Here is a 19,249-nt window from a genome sequence, read left to right as displayed (position 1 = left end):
TCTCAGAGCTCAAACACCATGCTAGGAGAACAACTGCTCTTTTCAGAGCTGTCAGACAGGGACATTTAAGTCTGCAGAAGTTTCTGCTACCTTTTGTTCAGGTATACACTGCCCACAGAGGTGGAGACTATCGAGGCAGTAGGCCTTGCTGAGCTGTGGTGGCCTCCTCCCAGTTTGAGTTTCTTGGCTGCTTTGTTTACCTACTCAAGCCTCAGCAATGGCAGATGCCCCTCCCCCTACCAGGCTGCTGCCTTGCAGGTCAATCTCAGTCTGCTGCGCTAGCAGTGAGCAAGGCTCCGTGGGTGTGGGACCCACCAAGCCAGGCACGGGAGAGAATCTCCTGGTCTGCTGGTTGCTAAGACCATGGGAAAAGCACAGTATTTGGGTGGGAGTGTCCTGTTTTTCCAGGTACAGTCTATCATGGCTTCCCTTAGCTAGGAAAGGGAAATCCCCTGACTCCTTGCACTTCCTGGGTGAGGCGACAACCCATCCTGCTTTGGCTCACCATCTGTGGGCTGCACCCACTGTCCTACCAGTCCCAATGAGATGAACCAGGTACCTCGGTTGGAAATGCAGAAATCACTTGTCTTCCACATTGATCACACTGGGAGCTACAGACCAGAGCTGTTCCTATTCGGCTATCTTGGAATGTATCAGCATCTTCCTTTTATTTCTCATATTCCATGACAGCATTTTCTCTTCCCTGGCTCTGCTCTCATTTGGTAGAATGAGGTTGTGGCTTGCATCTGTGGTTTCTAACCCAGTGTGGCTGGGCTGCAGGATGGTAGTGGGGTCCCTGAGAAGTGCATGGCTTCATGTTAATATGATCTCCTCTGTTCTTGCAGAGACCTATGTATGTCAGCCTTCATCATCCTGTCCTTGCTGGAGATAGGTCAACTCTGGAAATCAAATATTAGCACCCCCGCTTTTTCTTTTTCTGAGATGGAGTTTCCCTCTTGTCACCCAGGCTGGAGTGCAATGGCACCATATTGGCTCACTGCAACCTCCACCTCCCAGGTTCAAGTGATTCTCCTGCCTCAGCCTTTCCAGTATCTGGGATTCCAGGCATGCCCCACCATGCCCAGCTAATTTTTTTTTTTTTTTTTGAGATAGAGTCTTGCTCAGTTGCCCAGGCTGGAGTGCGGTGGCGTGATCTCAGCTCACTGCAAGCTCCGCCTCCCAGGTTCATGCCATTCTCCTGCCTCAGCCTCCTGCTGGGGCTACAGGTGCCCGCCACTATGCCCAGCTAATTTTTTTGTATTTTTGGTAGAAATGGGGTTTCACCATGTTAGCCAGGATGGTCTCAATCTCCTGACCTCGTGATCTGCCCATCTCGGCCTCCCAAAGTGCTGGGATTCCAGGCGTGAGCCACCGTGCCTGGCCAGCTAATTTTTTTTTTTTTTTTTTTTTTTTTTTTTTTTTTTTTTTTTTTGAGACGGAGTCTTGCTCTGTCATCCAGGCTGGAGTGCAGTGGCGAGATCTCAGCTCACCTCAAGCTCCGCCTCCCGGGTTCACGCCATTCTCCTGCCTCAGCCTCCCGAGTAGCTGGGACTACAGGCGCCCGCCACCTCGCCCGGCTAGTTTTTTGTATTTTTTAGTAGAGACAGGGTTTCACCGGGTTAGCCAGGATGGTCTCGATCTCCTGACCTCGTGATCCGCCCGTCTTGGCCTCCCAAAGTGCTGGGATTACAGGCTTGAGCCACCGCGCCCGGCCGATTTTTTTTTTCTTTTGAGATGAAGTTTTGCTCTTGTTGCCCAGGCTGGAGTGCAATGGCTCGATCTTGGCTCGCCGCAATCTCCACCTCCAGGGTTCAAGTGATTCTCCAGCTTCAGCCTCCCGAGTAGCTGGAATTACAGGTGCCTGCCATCAGGCCCAGCTAATTTTTTTTGTATTTTTAGTAGAGATAGGGTTTCCACCATGTTGGCCAGGCTTGGTCCTGAACTCCCAACTTCAGGTGATAAATCTGCCTTGGTCTCCCAAAGTGCTGGGATTACAGGCCTGAGCCACCATGCCCAGCCTCGCAGTCTTTTTATACATATAGACATATATATAAGATAGGTGGTTAGATAAACATATACATGGAAAATGGGTAACATAAGTATGTCAATGTAGTTTCCCTTATTGTATATGTCCTGTGGAGAAGCCTCAGAATAAGTAGGTCGGAGGTCATTTTCCTTCCCAACTTCTGCAGCCCAGATGAGTTTAATGAGCCACTTAGACCATCTTAGATGGATATAAGTCAATTAGCTAAACTGGGAAAGTGAAGGCATCCAGGCAGGACCCAAATGGCAAATGTGAATCACATAGGCATACAGTGAGAAGGGAAGCAGGGCCCTGAAATGCTAATCTGGAACTACAGTCTTACATGGCTTTACCAAAAACATACTTCCCAGGCCATGCACCTAAACGTGAAGCTTTCTTGATATTTAAACATAACATTGTATGGTTGTGTTCCAATCTGAGATGGTATGGATCCATATAGGTGAGAGTAAGTTTATATCTGCATCCTCAGTGTAGGCTGGGAAATTTAAAATGTTTGTTGATTAATATCTTTTGTATACATAAATATCTACTTAGGCAAAGTCATATAATTCTATATGTATGCATTTATCTACCTATGTATATCTACATACAGATCTAGCTACCATTTTTTCCATATGCGTACAGAATAAAGATACAGGAGGTCAAAGGATATACAGGTATTTTTCTACTTACAGCAATGTAAAGAAAAACGTCAATAAATGCAAAAATCTTATTTGCCCTTTAAATTTTATCTATAAGAATACAAAAATGGAGGTATGCTCTGATCTGCATCTTGCTGCATTTAATGTTTTCAGAGAAAGAATTGGCTTTTATTGCTCACATCTGTTAGCAAAAATGCATTAAGGCCATGAGAGTCATTTATTGCCAAGTCAAAAATGGCCTTTTTTATTCTGGTGAACATGAAAACATGGATAAACTAGCCTCAGCTGGAAGGCCTTAACACAAATTTGCAAATGAGAAATAATTCTTTTTAAAGCTTCCCTCAATTTTAGAGCTCTTATTTTCAAACACGTGACATAGAAATAGAATCTTTTTTTTCCTTTTTTTTTTTTTTTTTTTTTGAGACAGAGTTTCATTCTTGTTGCCCTGGCTGGAGTGCAACGGCATGATCTTGGCTCACTGCAAACTCTGCCTCCTGGGTTCAAGTGATTCTCCTGCCTCAGCCTCCTGAGTAGCTGGGATTACAGGCACATGCAACCATGCCCAGTTAATTTTGTATTTTTAGTAGAGTCAGGGTTTCTCCATATTGGTCAGGCTGGTCTGGAACTACTGACCTCAGGTGATCTGCCCACCTTGGCCTCACAAAGTGCTGGGATTACAGGCGTGAGCTAACATATCTGGCAGAAATAGAATCTTATCTTATTGTTTTGTTTGCTCAAGTAGTGACATTTTGGGTAAGAAAATTAAACACGAGGTATCTGACTTGAAGATAGACTGCTATACTGAAAGTGAATTTCTGGGTGTTTTCAGATGCTTTTTTCTGCAGATTTAGATACAGATATAAGATGTGTAGATAAACATATACAGCCAGGTGTGGTGGCTCATGCCTGTAAAACCAGCATTTTGGTAGGTGGAGGCAGGTCAATCCCTTGAGGCCAGGAGTTCAAGACCAGTCACATCAACATGGCAAAACCCCGTGTCTACTAAAAATACAAACATTAGCTGGGCATGGTGGTGCACACCTGCAACCTCAGCTATTAGGAAGGCTGAGGCACAAGAATTGCTTGAACTTGGGAGGTGGAGGTTTCAGTGAACCATGATCATACCACTGCACTCTGGCCTGGGTGACAGAGTGAGACTGTCTCAAAAAACAAAAAGCAAAAAACAAAACTATATGCAAAGACACAAGAGCGAGACAGAGTCTCACTCTGTTGTCCAGGCTGGAGTGCAATGGTGCAATCTTGGCTCACTGCAACCTCCACCTCCTGGGTTCAAGCAATTCTCCTACCTCAGCCTCCCCAGTAGCTGGGATTACAGGCACCTGCCATCATGCCCAGCTAATTTTTGTGTTTTCATAGAGACAGGGTTTCACCATGTTCGCCAGGCTGGTCTCGAACTCCTTACCTCAGGTGATCCACCCACCTCGGCCTCCCAAAGTGCTAGGATTACAGGTGTGAGCCACCGCACCCAATCTAAAGTAGGGTCTTTTTTTTTTTTTTTTTTTTTTTTTTTTTTTTTTTGAGACGGAGTCTTGCTCTGTAGCCCGGGCTGGAGTGCAGTGGCCGGATCTCAGCTCACTGCAAGCTCCGCCTCCCGGGTTTGCGCCATTCTCCTGCCTCAGCCTCCTGAGTAGCTGGGACTACAGGCGCCCGCCACCTCGCCCGGCTAGTTTTTTGTATTTTTAGTAGAGACGAGGTTTCACCGTGTTAGCCAGGATGGTCTCGATCTCCTGACCTCGTGATCCACCCGTCTCGGCCTCCCAAAGTGCTGGGATTACAGGCTTGAGCCACCGCGCCCGGCCTAAAGTAGGGTCTTTATAGTAATGGGAAGAAAGTCTAGGTCTCTTTTTAGAAGACAGATTGTGATACTGAAAGCAAATATAACAGTACATGGTGTCTGGCCACATTTCTTTTCTTTCCTTTTTCTTTTCTTTTTGAGATTCTCTGTAGCCAGGCTGGAGTGCAGTGGTGCAACATTGGCTCACTGCAACCTCTGCCTCCCGCATTCAAGCAATTCTCTAGCTTAGCCTCCCAAGTAGGTGGGATTACAGGTGCCTGCCACCACACCTGGCTAATTTTTTTTTTTTTTTGTATTTTTAGTAGATGCAGGGTTTCACCATTTTGGCCAGGATGGTATTGATCTCCTGACCTTGTGATCCACCTGCCTCGGCCTCCCAAAGTGCTGGGATTACAGGTGTGAGCCACTGCACCTGGCCTAATTTTTGAATTTTTAGTAAAGATGGGGTTTCACCATCTTGGCCAGGCTGGTCTTGAACTCCTGACCTTGGTGATCCACCTGCCTCGGCCTCCCAAAGTGCTGGAATTACAGGCATGAGCCACCGCACCTGGCCAAATTGGGCATTTAATCCTAACTAGAATGTGATAAGCTGAGATCTACTGAGCTAAGAATTGCCTCTTAAACTTTAATGTGCAGAGAAATCATCTGGTAATTCAGGCCCCACTCTAATTTGATTCTACAGGTGTTTTTTTTGTTTGTTTTGTTTTGAGACATAGTCTTTCTCTGTCACCCAGGCTGGAGTGCAGTGGTGCAATCTCAGTCCAACTTCTGCCTCCCAGTTTACAGGCATCCGCCTCCACACCCAGCTGGCTAATTTTTGTATTTTTAGTAGAGATGGGATTTCACAATATTGGTCAGGCTGATCTTGAACTCTTGACCTCAGGTGATCCGCCTGCCTCGGCTTCCCAAAGTGCTGGGATGACTGGCATGAGCCACTATACCCGGCTGATTCTGCAGGTTTGAAAGGGGTCCATTGTTTGGCTTCATTCACAGCTAATGCTGAGCTTGCTTGCCCTAGATCACTTATAGCAGCACTCACCTAGACAAAGCGCCACAGTACACAGTCTGAAAGGCCGAGGCGGGTGGATCACCTGGTCTAGAACTCCTGACCTCAAGTGTGATTCATCTGCCTTGGCCTCCCAAAGTGCTGGGATTACAGGCGTGAGCCACCACCCAAGAGAAAAGCCTTGTATTGCCTTTCTCTGATTCTGTTTGAGGGTAATACTAGGTTCCTAAAATATACTGGGAAGTGTTCCTTCCTCTTATATTTTCTGAACAACATTGAGTAGAAATAGTGTTAATTCCTTTTTAAACACTGGAAAACTCAGTAAAACTATTTGGGTCTGAATTTACTTATTTATTTATTTTTAATTTAAAAATTATTATTACTTCAGTTTCTTTCTAGTGTAGGGCAATTCAAAAATACCAGTTTTTTAATTGAGTAATTGTGGTAGTCAGGAGTTTGAGACCAGCCTGGCCAACATGGAGAAACCCCGTCTCTACTGAAAATACAAAAATTAGCCGGGCATGGTGGCGGGAACGATAATCTCAGCTACTCGCCTGGCTGAGGCAGGAGAATCGCTTGAATCCGGGTGGCGGAGGTTGCAGTGAGCCGAGATCACTCCACTTCACTCCAGCCTGGGTGAAAGGGTGAAACTCCTTCTCAAAGTACAAAACAAAACCAAACCATGTGGCACCTATGCACGTGGCAAGATGAGGAAGTATAGGGAGACCACAGCACATTTCTAGGGCTCTTCTTTTGTTTTAAATAGTGCCTGTGGGGAAAGTCTGTGTGATCCAGTGCACACATCCCTTCCCTATCCATCTGTTTTCATCCTACTCCTTTCTGTGCCCTCTTTAGGTGAAAGTGTCTGATTACCCTCGCCTACAAGTGTTGCTTGGGGATGTTGTAATGTAACCATATCCATCCTCTCAAAATGAGGATTAATAGAGAAGAGAGTCTTGGGACTTGTGTTCAGATGCACTGCTGTTTGGCATGTGGCTGCTCTCATCAGTCCATAGCAGCTGTCTGAAAAGATTGGTTCTGATGTAGCCACAGCTGGTGTTCACAGGGCTGGGTGCTTCTTGTGGTTTGGTGTCTTTTGCTTAGATTTTGTGGCTCTGACTCTCTTCTGCTTATTCATTCCTGGCAGTATCTGCGGGGTTGCCTGGTTTGTTCCAGTTGTTTCCTGGAAGCTTGTTGTGTAACTGTATTTCCCAGGATCTTTGGGATTCTATTCTCACTAGACCAGTCACTGTCCACTGGCCCTGTCCTTATCTTGCTGGAGCCCCTATGTTCATCCTCTCCAGTGGAGCTGGGAAGAATTCTAGTTACTTAGAAATCTTCTAATTCTGATGCTGCTGGGTCATTTATGAAGCTGGAAATCTTGTCTTCAGGTTCATGGACGTTATTCTTTTTGCTTATTTTGATGTCTGATGCTATTTTATTAATAATGTGAACATGCAGTTGCAGGCACATTTAAATATTAGTGATTTTTTTTTTTTTTTTCAGACAGATCTCCTCCTGTCACCCAGGCTGGAGTACAGTGGTGTGATCTTGGCTCACTGCAACCTCCCCCTCCTGACTTCAAATGATTCTCCCACCTCAGCTGGGATTACAGGCACCCACCACCACACTTGGCAAAGTTTTGTATTTTTTTTTTTTTTTTTTTTTTGATACGGAGTATTGCTGTCACCCAAACTGGGCGATCTTGGCTCACTGGGCGATCTTGGCTCACTGCAACCCATGCCTGCTACGTTCAAGCAATTTTCCTGCCTCAGCCTCCCGAGTAACTGGGATTACAGGCATGCACCATCATAATCAGCTAATGTTTGTATTTTTGTAGAGATGGGGTTTTACCGTGTTGGCCAGGCTGGTCTGGAACTCCTGAACTCAGGTGATCCGCCCACCTCGGCCTCCCAAAGTGCTGGAATTACAGGCATGAGCCACCACACCTGGCAAATTTTTGCATTTTTCATAAAGATAGGTTTCCGCTATGTTGACCAGGCTGGTCTAGAACTGCTGTCCCCAAGTGATTCATCTGCCTTGGCCTCCCAAAGTGCTGGGATTATAGACGTGATCCACTGCACAAGAGAAAGGCCTTGTATTGCCTTTCTCTGATCCTGTTTGAGGGTAATACTAGGTTCCTAAAATGTTTTGGGAAGTGTTCCTTCCTCTCATATTTTCTGAACAATATTGAGTAGAAATGGTGTTAATTCCTTTTTAAATACTGGAAAACTCAGTAAAACTATTCGGGTCTGAATTTATTTATTTATTTATTTATTTATTTATTTATTTATTTATTTATTTATTTTGAGACGGAGTCTCGCTCTGTCCCCCAGGCTGGAGTGCAGTGGCCGGATCTCAGCTCACTGCAAGCTCCACCTCCCGGGTTCACGCCATTCTCCTGCCTCAGCCTCCCGAGTAGCTGGGACTACAGGCGCCCGCCACCGCTCCCGGCTAATTTTTGTATTTTTTTAGTAGAGACGAGGTTTCACGTGTTAGCCAGGATGGTCTCGATCTCCTGACCTCGTGATCCACCCGTCTCGGCCTCCCAAAGTGCTGGGATTACAGGCTTGAGCCACCGCGCCCCGCCTATTTATTTATTTTTAATTTAAAAATTATTATTTCAGGCTGGGCGTGGTGGCTCACGCCTATAATCCCAGCACTTTGGGAGACCGAGGCAGGTGGATCACGAGGTCAGCAGATCGAGACCATCCTGGCTAACACAGTGAAACCCCGTCTCTGCTAAAAATTCAAAAAATTAGCTGGGCGTGGTGGCAGGCGCCTGTGGTCCCAGCTGCTCGGGAGGCTGAGGCAGGAGAATGGCGTGAACCCGGGAGGCGGAGTTTGCAGTTAGATGAGATAGCGCCACTGCACTGCAGCCTGGGCAACAGAGCGAGACTCAGTCTCAAAGAAAAAAAAAAAATTATTATTTCAGTTTCTAGTGTAGGGCAATTCAAAAATATCACTTTTTTAATTGGATAATTGTGGTAGTTTATGTTTTGAGGGATTAAATCACTTCATCTAAGCTGTTAAATTTTATGTGTATGGAGTTGTTCCTATTGAAGTTCCAACCCTCATTGGGACTGGGTGTGGAAATAGAGCTTTCTAAGAGGCAATTAAAGTTAAATAAGGTCATGAGAGTAAGGCCATAATCCAGTATGACTATCCTCATAAGAAGAGATAGAGGCTGGGCACTGTGGCTCACGCCTGTAATCCCAGCACTTTGGGAGGCCAAGGGAGGTGGATCACTTGAGGCCAGAAGTTTGAGACCAGCCTGGCCAACATGGTGAAAGCTTGCCTCTACTAAGAAAAAAAAAATTAGCTGGGGTTGGTGGTGCACACCTGTAATCCCACACCTGTACTCAGGTCACTGAGGCAAGAGAATCACTTGCACCTGGGAGGCGGAGGTTGAAGTGATCCAAGTTTGCACCACTGCACTCAAACCTGGGTGACAGAGCAAGACTCTGTCTCAAGAAGAAAAAAAGAGAAGGGACAAAGAGACATTAATTATAATATATTATTATATATAATAATGTATATTTATATAATTATATATTTAACACTGAAGATTATAAATGTAGTCTCAATTTAGAATAAATTAACAAAAGATTTGTTTTTGAAAAAAGCAAATGTATAAAATTAATGGGTAACAGATGCCATTAGCTGCTAAAAAATAGTATGACTAAATTCAGTAAATATCTAGCCATGCAAATAACAGCCCAATTAAATGAAGACCCGAATAGGTGCATGTGGAAAGCATTGCTGTGCAGTGTTTTCTCAGCATTTTCTTCTGCCTTTTTACAGAGATACCAATTTCCCCTGGGTGACTCAGGGTGCATACTGGGAACTGAGAATGCTGTGTTCTGAGTGATTACTGAAAACATGGTTAATAACTTCTTCCATATCATAATAAAATGTTAAAAATCTTACTCTGCCTCAGAAAAGCTTTCAGTGAAAGATTATCTATAGTACTCAATTTGGGTTCATGGAAAATTTCAATATTCCAGAAAATTCAGGCACTTAAATGTCAATGAAATCCCATAAAACATATTTGAATAAGATAAAGTCTTCTTAGCTAATAATTTTATATTACCCATAAATTTAGAAAAAAATAGAAAACCAGGGCTTTAAGCCAAATAACAGCGTTGACACATGAGTAGCACCCAAACAAGTACTCTTCATGATCGTTGTTAAAGTAGCAATAGCACCACGTGCTTTCCTGGGACTTGCTGACCTGTTTTCCACTGATATAAAGTGGAGAAGCCATTAAAATAGCAAAGGAGAGTGATATAAATTAAATACTTATATGAAATAAAATGTTAAATAAAACATAGCATTTGATGTTGTACAACTATAGGTGAGACTATTAGTGTGAGGTCATATTTTTACTTATATTGACAAAATAACAATTCGCAATATTCTTATTTAGAATAATTTTTTAATTTTATTTTATTATTTTTTTTTAAGACAGAGTCTCGGCCGGGCGCGGTGGCTCAAGCCTGTAATCCCAGCACTTTGGGAGGCCGAGACGGGCGGATCACGAGGTCAGGAGATCGAGACCATCCTGGCTAACACGGTGAAACCCCCTCTCTACTAAAAAAATACAAAAAACTAGCCGGGCGAGGTGGCGGGCGCCTGTAGTCCCAGCTACTCGGGAGGCTGAGGCAGGAGAATGGCGTGAACCCGGGAGGCGGAGCTTGCAGTGAGCGGAGATCTGGCCACTGCACTCCAGCCTGGGCGACAGAGCAAGACTCCGTCTCAAAAAAAAAAAAAAAAAAAAAAAAAAAAAACGGAGTCTCGCTCTGTCGCCCAGGCTGGGGTGCAGCGGCCGGATCTCAGCTCACTGCAAGCTCCACCTCCCAGGTTTATGCCATTCTCCTGCCTCAGCCTCCCGAGTAGCTGGGACTACAGGCGCCCGCCACCTCGCCCGGCTAGTTTTTTTTTTGTATTTTGTAGTAGAGACGGGGTTTCACCGTGTTAGCCAGGATGGTCTCGATCTCCTGACCTCGTGATCCGCCTGTCTCGGCCTCCCAAAGTGCTGGGATTACAGGCTTGAGCCACCGCGCCCGGCCTAATTTTTTTTTTTTTTAGACAGAGTCTTGCTCTTGTTGCCCAGGCTGGTGAGCAGTGGCATGATCTCAGCTCACTGCAACCTCCGCCTCCTGGGTTCAAGTGATTCTCCTGCCTCAGCCTCCTGAGTAGCTGGGATTACAGGTGCCCACCACCATGCCTGGCTAATTGTTGTATTTTTAGTAAAGACGGGGTTTTGCCATGTTGGCCAGGCTAGCCTTGAACTCCTGACCTTGTGATCTACCCGCCCTGGCCTCCTAAAGTGCTGGGATTACAGGCGTGAGGCACCACACCCAGCCAGAATAAGATTTCTTTTCTGCTGTATATTTGCTACCCTTTGATCAAACATTATGGGAGCCCAATAGAAATCAACAAAATGAATATTTGACCACAAGCATTATTGATGCATATGCTTGTTTTTCTTAAAATCTATTAGTTTTTTATGAAAGATTTATACTTTTTTTCCAGTTTATTGTTTATTGCTGAGAAGTAGCTGTCCTTCCAGAAAACTGCTATCCTCAGCTGTACACATTGACTAATAGTCGATGGAAGTGAAGTGGATAAAAAGCAAATGTGTCCTCTCTGTATCTTTTTTCATCCATTGCCTGAAGAACAGGAGGATGCAGACAATGAAAGAAAATATAATCCCTGAAAGATCATGAAGAAGCTCTCTTAATCAGACAAAAAAACCTCATAGGGGATTCTTTTTTTCCATTATTGTACTCTCTGCTTCTATGAGTTTAAATTTTTTTTACACTTTACATAGAAATCAGATTATGTGGGCCAAATATGGTGGCTCACGCTTGTAATCCCAGCACTTTGAGAGACTGAGGTGGGTGGATCACTTGAGTTAGGAGTTTGAGACCAGCCTGGCCAACATAGCTAAAACTTGTCTCCACTAAAAATATAAAAATTAGCGGGGTGTGGTGGCACGTGCCCATAATCCCAGGTACTGGGAAGGCTGAGGCAGGAGAATCACTTGAACTCTGGAGCGGAGGTTGCAGTGAGCCGAGATGATGCCACTGCACTCCAGCCTGGTCAACAAGAGCGAAACCCCATCTCAAAAAAACAAAACAAAACAAAAAAGGATGATTTTTTAAATTTTTTTCTGTGCTGGGTTATTTTACTTAGCATAATATCTTTCAGGTTCATTAATGTTCTTGCAAATAACAAGACTTTCTTATTTTTAGGGGCTGAAAAGCAGTTCATTGTGTACATATACCACATCTTCTTTCTCCATTCACCTATTGATGGACACTGAGGTTGATTCCATACTTTAGCTATTGTGAGTAATCCACTTCCTTCCTTCTATTTGTGTTTTTTTGTTTTGTTTTGTTTTTATTTTGTTTTGTTTGAGATGGAGTCTCATTCTGTCACCCAAGCTGGAGTATAGTGGCACTATCTTGGCTCACTGCAACCTTTGCCTCCCAGGTTCAAGAAATTCTCATGCCTCAGCCTCCCAAGTAGCTGAGATTACAGGTGTGTACCACCGCACCAGGCTGATTGTTATATTTTTAGTAGAGGCAGGGTTTCACATGTTGGCCAGGCTGTCTTTCATTTGTTTGTATATTTCTTTCTTCCTTTCCTTCCTTATTTCTAGAAGAATTTTAATTTTGAAATACAAGTTATGACTGTTAAAATCCTTCATTTCTCTGTCTTTTTTTGAGATGGAGTCTTGCTCTGTAACCCAGGCTGGAGTGCAGTAATGTGATGTTGGCTCACTGCAACCTCCACCTCCTGCATCCCAGTTCAAGAAATTCTCCTGCCTCAGCCTCCCAAGTAGCTGGGATTACAGGCACATGCCACCATGCCCAGCTAATTTTTTAGTAGACGTGGGGTTTCACCATGTTGGCCAGGCTGGTCTTGAACTCCTGACCTCGTGATCTGCCTGCCTTGGACTCACAAAGTGCTGGGATTATAGGCATGAGCCTATAATGTTTTTAAAAAAATTTGTAGTGGCCATTATAATGGGCATTAGGTTATTTGGTTTGTCATTGTGTTTTTTTTCTTTCTCCACAAATTAGTAATTTTGTGTGTCCTTTCAAATGCATTTTCCCATTTGTGTTTTTTTGATGAAAACTTTATCCATTTCTAAATTGAGTTGATTCAACTTTACTGTTTAAAGAGTTGTTAATATATTTTGAATATTAACTCCTTTAACATATAATATACAAATGTTTTCACCTATTTTCTAAGGGATGTTGTCACTCTTAAATTTTTTTTGATGTGCAGAAATTTTGAAGTCTCGTGTAGTTAAACTTTTATTTGTTGCTCATGCATTTAATGTCATATCTAAGAAAATAATGCCAAGACCGATGTCATGCCTTTTTCTTGTATTTTTCCTAAACAATGTGTTAGTTTTTTTATGTCTTTGTATTTTATTTAAAATATGTTTTGTATCATTCAAGGAAATAATGCAACTTTATTTTATCGGTGTTGATACTGTAGCTTTTAACTGTTGGTTGTATTCACATCCTTGAACAATGAAATTTTTTACCCCTGAGCAAGAATATGATGAAGAGTGTATTTTATATTCACATATTTTTGAATTTGCCAGTTTGACTTTTGCTTTTAATTCCTAGTTTTATTCAGTTTTTGTTAGAAAACACACAGCGTATAATTTTAGTCTTTTAAAATGATTTGTTGTTGTTTTGAGACAAGATCTTACCATCACCCAGGCTGGAGTGCAGTAGCATAATTTGGCTCACTGTAGCCTTGGCCTCCTGGGCTCAAGTGATCCTTTCACGTCAGTTTCCTGAGTAGCTAGAACTACAGACATGCACTACCATACAGCCTCCGCCTCCTGGGTTCAAGCGATTCTCCTGCCTCAGCCTCCGGAGTAGCTGGGACTACAGGTGTGCACCAGCACGTCCGGCTAATTTTTTGTATTTTTAGTAGAGATGGGGTTTCACCGTGCTGGCCAGGCTGGTCTTTAACTCCCGACCTCAAGTAGTCTGCCCACTTTGGCCTCCCAAAGTGCTGGGATTACAGGCGTAAGCCAACACACCTGTCCCTAAATGATTTCTTTCTATCTCCTATAACAGTTTGAAATTACTTAAAGGTTGTTTCAAATTGAAAAATTAAGAAGAATATAGATATAAATAAAATATAAATAGTTTAAAAATTACAGGAGATTACAAATTAAAAATGTAAATCTCGAAAGGTCAGAAATGACAAATTTTGTTTATTTACAAGGTTTTATTTATTCATTTTTGGAGACTGCAGTCTCACTTCGTCTCCCAGGCTTGAGTGCAGTGGTGCCATCTCGGCTCACGGCAACCTCTGCCTCCCGGGTTCAAGCGATTCTCCTGCCTCAACCTCCTGAGTAGCTGGGACCACAGGTGCATGCCACCACACCCGGCTAATTTTTTGTATTTTTAGTAGAGACAGGGTTTGACGGTGTTAGCCAGGATGGTCTCGATCTCCTGACCCAGTGATCTGCCCGCCTCAGCCTCCCAAAGTACTGGGTTTACAGGCCTCAGTCACCGCACCCGGCTTTACAAGGTCTTATTAAAATTAGCTTTAGTATTGATAATACACTATTACCAAAGTAAAAGTTGATTTTCTCTTGAACAAACATTTCATGTATTATTAATATGACAGCAAAGTACTTCTATTCACCTTTTGAATACATTCAAAAAGAGAGCGAATACGAGATAGAATTTTCCCATGCTCTGGTATAGGATGCTCAGCTCAGGGAGGAAGCCCTGTTTGAAAAGGCTGCAGCTAGGCCGGGCTCGGTGGCTCACACCTGTAATCCCAGCTCTTTGGGAGGCCGAGGCTGGCGGATCACCCGAGATCGGGAGCTCAAGACCAGCCCGACCAACATGGAGAAACCCCGTCTCTACCAAAAGTACAAAACATTAGACAGAGGTGGTGGCCTGTAATCCCAGCTACATGGGAGGCTGAGGAATAATTGCTTGAACCTGGGAGGTGGAGGTTGCGGTGAGCCAACATCGTGCCATTGCACTCTAGCCTGGGCAATAAGAGCTAAACTCCGTCTCAGGGGGGAAAAGAAAGAACGAGAGAAAGAAAAGGCTGCAGCCTAGGCTGCCACTCTTTCTTCACTCAGCCCAGTATGTGATCACATCTTCTGTCACTCAGCGACTGAGGGGGCGGGGCCTTAAGCATTATCCAATCAGGGACGCTGGGCTGGAAACCGTCCAATCAGGAACGCAGCTGGAACGAACAGAATGGTTTATGGGGGCCTTTGTTTCTCGCTGCAGCGGGAGCTCCAGGTTTATCTTGGGATGTGTGTCCTGTACTTATAGGACCCAGCCTCTGTGGCCGTGTAACCTGCACGTATTGAGAGCCACAGCTAAACCCCGGGACCCCCTGGAAGCCTAGAAATGGTGAGTGCCGGGTCCAACCTCCGGAGAGAGGGGAGGGGCTGGTTGAAACCCGTGGGAAGTGGCTCTGGCGGGACTCTGCCTCCTCACAGTCAGCTCCACAATCTCCCGCCCGAGTTCTCCTTGCCCAGCTCGGCCTCAGTCTCCTTCAGCCATAAGATGGCGGCTGCGGTAACAGCCGGGGCCCTGTCTCTTCCCTGCACAGTGACTGCGTCCTGGCCTGGAGCCCTCTTTCAGCAGCTCTGCACCCGCAGCACCGCGTCTCTCCCAGATCGTGCAAGCACCACGGGAGGGTTGTCAGGGGAGAATCCTGACTCGGGGTGCGGGTTCATGAATGGGAAGAGTTTTGGTCCGTGGGGTTGTTAGAAACAAGCGCTCGGTGCCGCAAAACAAAAAAAAAAAAACAAAAAACCACCCAGCACTTAGAAAATTTCACAAGAAGGCATATTTACTTCTGAAGAAGGGTGCTGCTCGCGTCTATCTTGATCGCAAGAGCACACCGAAGAAAGGAAGGTTTTTTTGTTTTTTGGTTTTCTTTTTTGAAACGGAGATTTGCTCTTGTTGCCCAGGCTGAAGTGCAATGGGGCGCAATCTCGGCTCACTGCAACCTCTGTCTCCCGGGTTCAAGTGAATCTCCTGCCTCAGCCTCCCGAGTTGCTGGGGTTACAGGCATGCGTCACCACGCCCGGCTGATTTTGTATTTTTAGTAGAGATGGGGTTTCACCATGTTGGTCAGGCTGGTTTTGAACTCCCGAACTCAGTTGATCCGCCCGCCTCGGCCTCCTAGTTAGAAAGGGGTTTTTAACCCTAACGCCGTTATTGTCTTTGTGTCTTTCCCCCGGTGGCCGGGGTCTGACCTCACAATCTAGGCTGACCCGATAGGCTACTTTCCAAATAAGGAAGGGGTGCGGGTCGCAGATTGGAACTGGCGGTTTGGGTTGCTTACAGAGCGGGTGTCTAGGTACAAGGAGGTACAAAAAAGTTGGTCCTAAGAACAAGGAACAAGAAAGGCCTTTGGAGAGGAGTCTATTATATCTGTCAGGGTTCACAGTTTCTCTTTTCTCCTATTAAAAATTGATGGGGCCGGGTGTGGTAGCTCACGCCTGTAATCACAGCACTTCAGGAGGTCGAGGCGGATGGATCACGTGAGGTCAGGAGTTGAAGACCAGCGTGGCCAAAATGGGGAAACCCCATCTCTACTAAAAGTACAAAAATTAGCTGGGTGTGACGGCGAATGTCTGTCGTCCCAGCTACTCGAAAGGCAGAGATGATGGAATCGCTTGAACCCGGGAGGCGGAGGTTGCAGTGAGCTCACATCACGCCACTGCACTCCAGCCTGGGCGACAGAGCAATTATGTCTGGAAAAAAAAAAAGTGTGAGAGTCACTGCAAAAATATGAAATAATTTAGTCAAAGAGTGATTCAAGAATTGTAGAGCACCCAGCTATAGTTTGTAGTTTGTGGTCCATGGAGGGGCTTGAAGAAAAGACATTTATAAAATGCCTGATGGCGGGGTGCAGTGGCTGGCCTTCCCAGCACTTTGGGAGGCTGAGGCGGGAGGATCACGAGGTCAGGAGTTCAAGACCAGCCTGACCAACATGGTGAAACCCTGTCTCTACTAAATATACAAAAATCAGCCGGTCGTGGTGACAACGCGCCTGTAATCCCAGCTACTGGCAAGGCTGAAGCAGGAGAATGGCTTGAACCTGGGAGGCGGAGGTTGCAGTGAGCCGAGATGGCGCCACTGCACTCCAGCCTGGGCAACAGAGACTCTGTCTCAGACAAAAAATAAAATAAAACAAAATGCATGATGAAGAAAACAAATTCAATAATTGGTTAGGTATAGTTACATAGTTCCTTAATTTGTACAATCAAGGTGGAAATTTCCTGGTTATGTAATCAGAGCTTAATTGGCAGTTTATAGTTGTTTAAGCCTGAAGTTTTTTCCCCTAATGTAGTAATTTACCAAAAAATGCACGTGAGTTTAGATTTTTGTTTTAGAAGTAGGAATCTGGGGACTAGAGCCTCCTCAGTCTAATTGCTTGCCACTTAGTTATTTTCACACCCCACAGGGGACTGATTGTCCCTGGCATTTTTCACATGTGTCCCAAGCAGGGCCTCAAGTGTACCCCATGTTCCTCAATCATTTTTTTAAAAAGCATTGCCTGGCCGGGCGCGGTGGCTCAAGCCTGTAATCCCAGCACTTTGGGAGGCCGAGACGGGCGGATCACGAGGTCAGGAGATCGAGACCATCCTGGCTAACCCGGTGAAACCCCGTCTCTACTAAAAAAATACAAAAAACTAGCCGGGCGAGGTGGCGGGCGCCTGTAGTCCCAGCTACTCGGGAGGCTGAGGCAGGAGAATGGCGTAAACCCGGGAGGCGGAGCTTGCAGTGAGCTGAGATCCGGCCACTGCACTCCAGCCTGGGCGACAGAGCGAGACTCCGTCTCAAAAAAAAAAAAAAAAGCATTGCCTAACAATATTGAAAAGATTTTCCGTTAGTAAATATTTCCAATGTGAAGAGGGCAGAGACTAATCCCCTGACACTGTATTGTAAAAAATATCTGTGCCTCTTTTTCTTTTATTTTTCCAGAGAACTTACCAGAATGTTTTTGGGTCAAGATTTCCCTTTTGAAGCCGGGCGCAGTGGCTCACGCCTGTAATCCCAGCACTTTGGGAGGCTCAGGTGGGCGGATCACGAGGTTAGAAGATGGAGACCACCTTGGATAACACAGTGTAATCTCGTCTCTAGTAAAAATACAAATACTTAACTGGGCGTGGTGGCACGCGCCTGTAGTCCCAGCTACTCAAGAGGCTAGAGTAGGAGAATCGCTTGAACCCGTGAGGTGGAGGAGGTTGCAGTGAGCCGAGATCGTGCCACTCCACTTAGGCTGTTTTAGTACTTTCTGGGGATAAACCAAGATACCCACCATGGCTATGTCTGCTAGAGTGTCTAGTGACTATTAGCTCTTTGGTCATTTTCTCCCATAGGACCACCTTAAGTATGGAGTGTAACCTCTAAAGGGAGCAGGTGGCAGCTTTGGGGCTGAAAGGCATCTCCCTGGATTCTCTTGGCGGGGACAGAAAAATAGTGAAAAAAAAAATAGTGAAGAGTTCGTGAAAAAACACTCCAAAAGACAAAAAAATTGACCGCAGTGAGATGGTGTAAAAACTTACAAAGTAAAATGCACCTGGTGCACTCACTGGGGCATAGCGCAGTGTCTCCTGGGAGGGTGGTTATTCAGCATGTAACGGAGCAGGATGGGGTGGATGATTGGATCTGTACCTTGAAAAGATTTCAATCCGTCCAATGAGGTACGCAGCTGGAGCGAACAGAATGCTGTCTGGGGGCCTTTGTTTCTCGCTGCAGCGGGAGCTCCAGGTTTATCTTCTGTGTTTTGTGTCCTTTGCTTATAGAGACCCAGCCTCTGTGGCCGTGTGACCTGCAAGTATTTTTTTTTTTTTTTTTTTTTTTTTTTTTGAGACGGAGTCTTGCTCTGTCACCCAGGCTGGAGTGCAGTGGCCGGATCTCAGCTCACTGCAAGCTCCTCCTCTCGGGTTCACGCCATTCTCCTGCCTCAGCCTCCGGAGTAGCTGGGACTACAGGTACCCGCCACTTCGCCCGGCTAGTTTTTTGTATTTTTTAGTAGAGACGGGGTTTCACGGTATTAGCCAGGATGGTCTCGATCTCCTGACCTCATGATCCGCCCGTCTCGGCCTCCCAAAGTGCTGGGATTACAGGCTTGAGCCACCGCGCCCGGCCGACCTGCAAGTATTGAGAGAGCCACAGCTAAACCTTATTTTGACCTCACTATTTTTATTTTATTTTATTTTATTTTATTTTATTTTATTTTTTTTTTTTTTTTTTAGACAGTCTCACTGTGTTGCACAGGCTGGAATGCAGTGGCTTGATCCCAGCTCACTACAGCCTCCACCTCCTGGGTTCAGGTGATTCTCATGCCTCAGCCTCCCGAGTAGCTAGGACTACAGGTGCGCACCACTGCACCCCGCTAGTTTTTGTATTGTTAGTAGAGATGGACTAGACTGGTCTCCAACTTCTGGTCTTAAGTGATCTGCTGGCCTTGGCCTCCCAAAATGCTGGGATTACAGGTGTGCGCCACTGCACCCAGCTGACACCAGTTTTTAAGTGTAATTTGCATTTTATTATTAGGGCTTGGAAAGTAAGAAAATATTTATAAAGAACATAAAAGAGATGAATTTCAAAAAATATCTAATCACATATTCCATTTGTTAATAATTCTCATTTACCTTTTTATTTCTCAGAGTCAGTTTAGGAATTTTCTCAGGTGTATTTTTTTTTTTT

The 19,249-nt window shown here is 45.0% G+C and overlaps 1 protein-coding gene across 2 annotated transcripts in view; it reads left to right on the top strand.

The window, feature by feature from the left end:
* Positions 1-14,796: 14,796 nt before the first annotated feature.
* The window catches only part of LOC126942272 (zinc finger protein 486-like), a 268,583-nt gene continuing 264,130 nt past the window's right edge, over positions 14,797-19,249 (top strand). For both annotated transcript variants that reach the window (XR_007721535.1, XM_050769677.1), the window contains exon 1: positions 14,797-14,929. Coding sequence is in view for 1 of the 2 variants with exons in the window: in XM_050769677.1 (XP_050625634.1) it covers positions 14,927-14,929 (3 nt within the window). In the remaining variant the exon portion in view is untranslated. The remainder of the gene's footprint in view (positions 14,930-19,249) is intronic.

Source organism: Macaca thibetana, chromosome 19 (assembly GCF_024542745.1).
Source record: "Macaca thibetana thibetana isolate TM-01 chromosome 19, ASM2454274v1, whole genome shotgun sequence".
Classification (NCBI taxonomy): Eukaryota; Metazoa; Chordata; class Mammalia; order Primates; family Cercopithecidae; genus Macaca; species Macaca thibetana.
The sequence above is the reverse complement of the archived record's forward strand: the minus strand, read 5'-3'. Positions and strand labels throughout refer to the sequence as shown.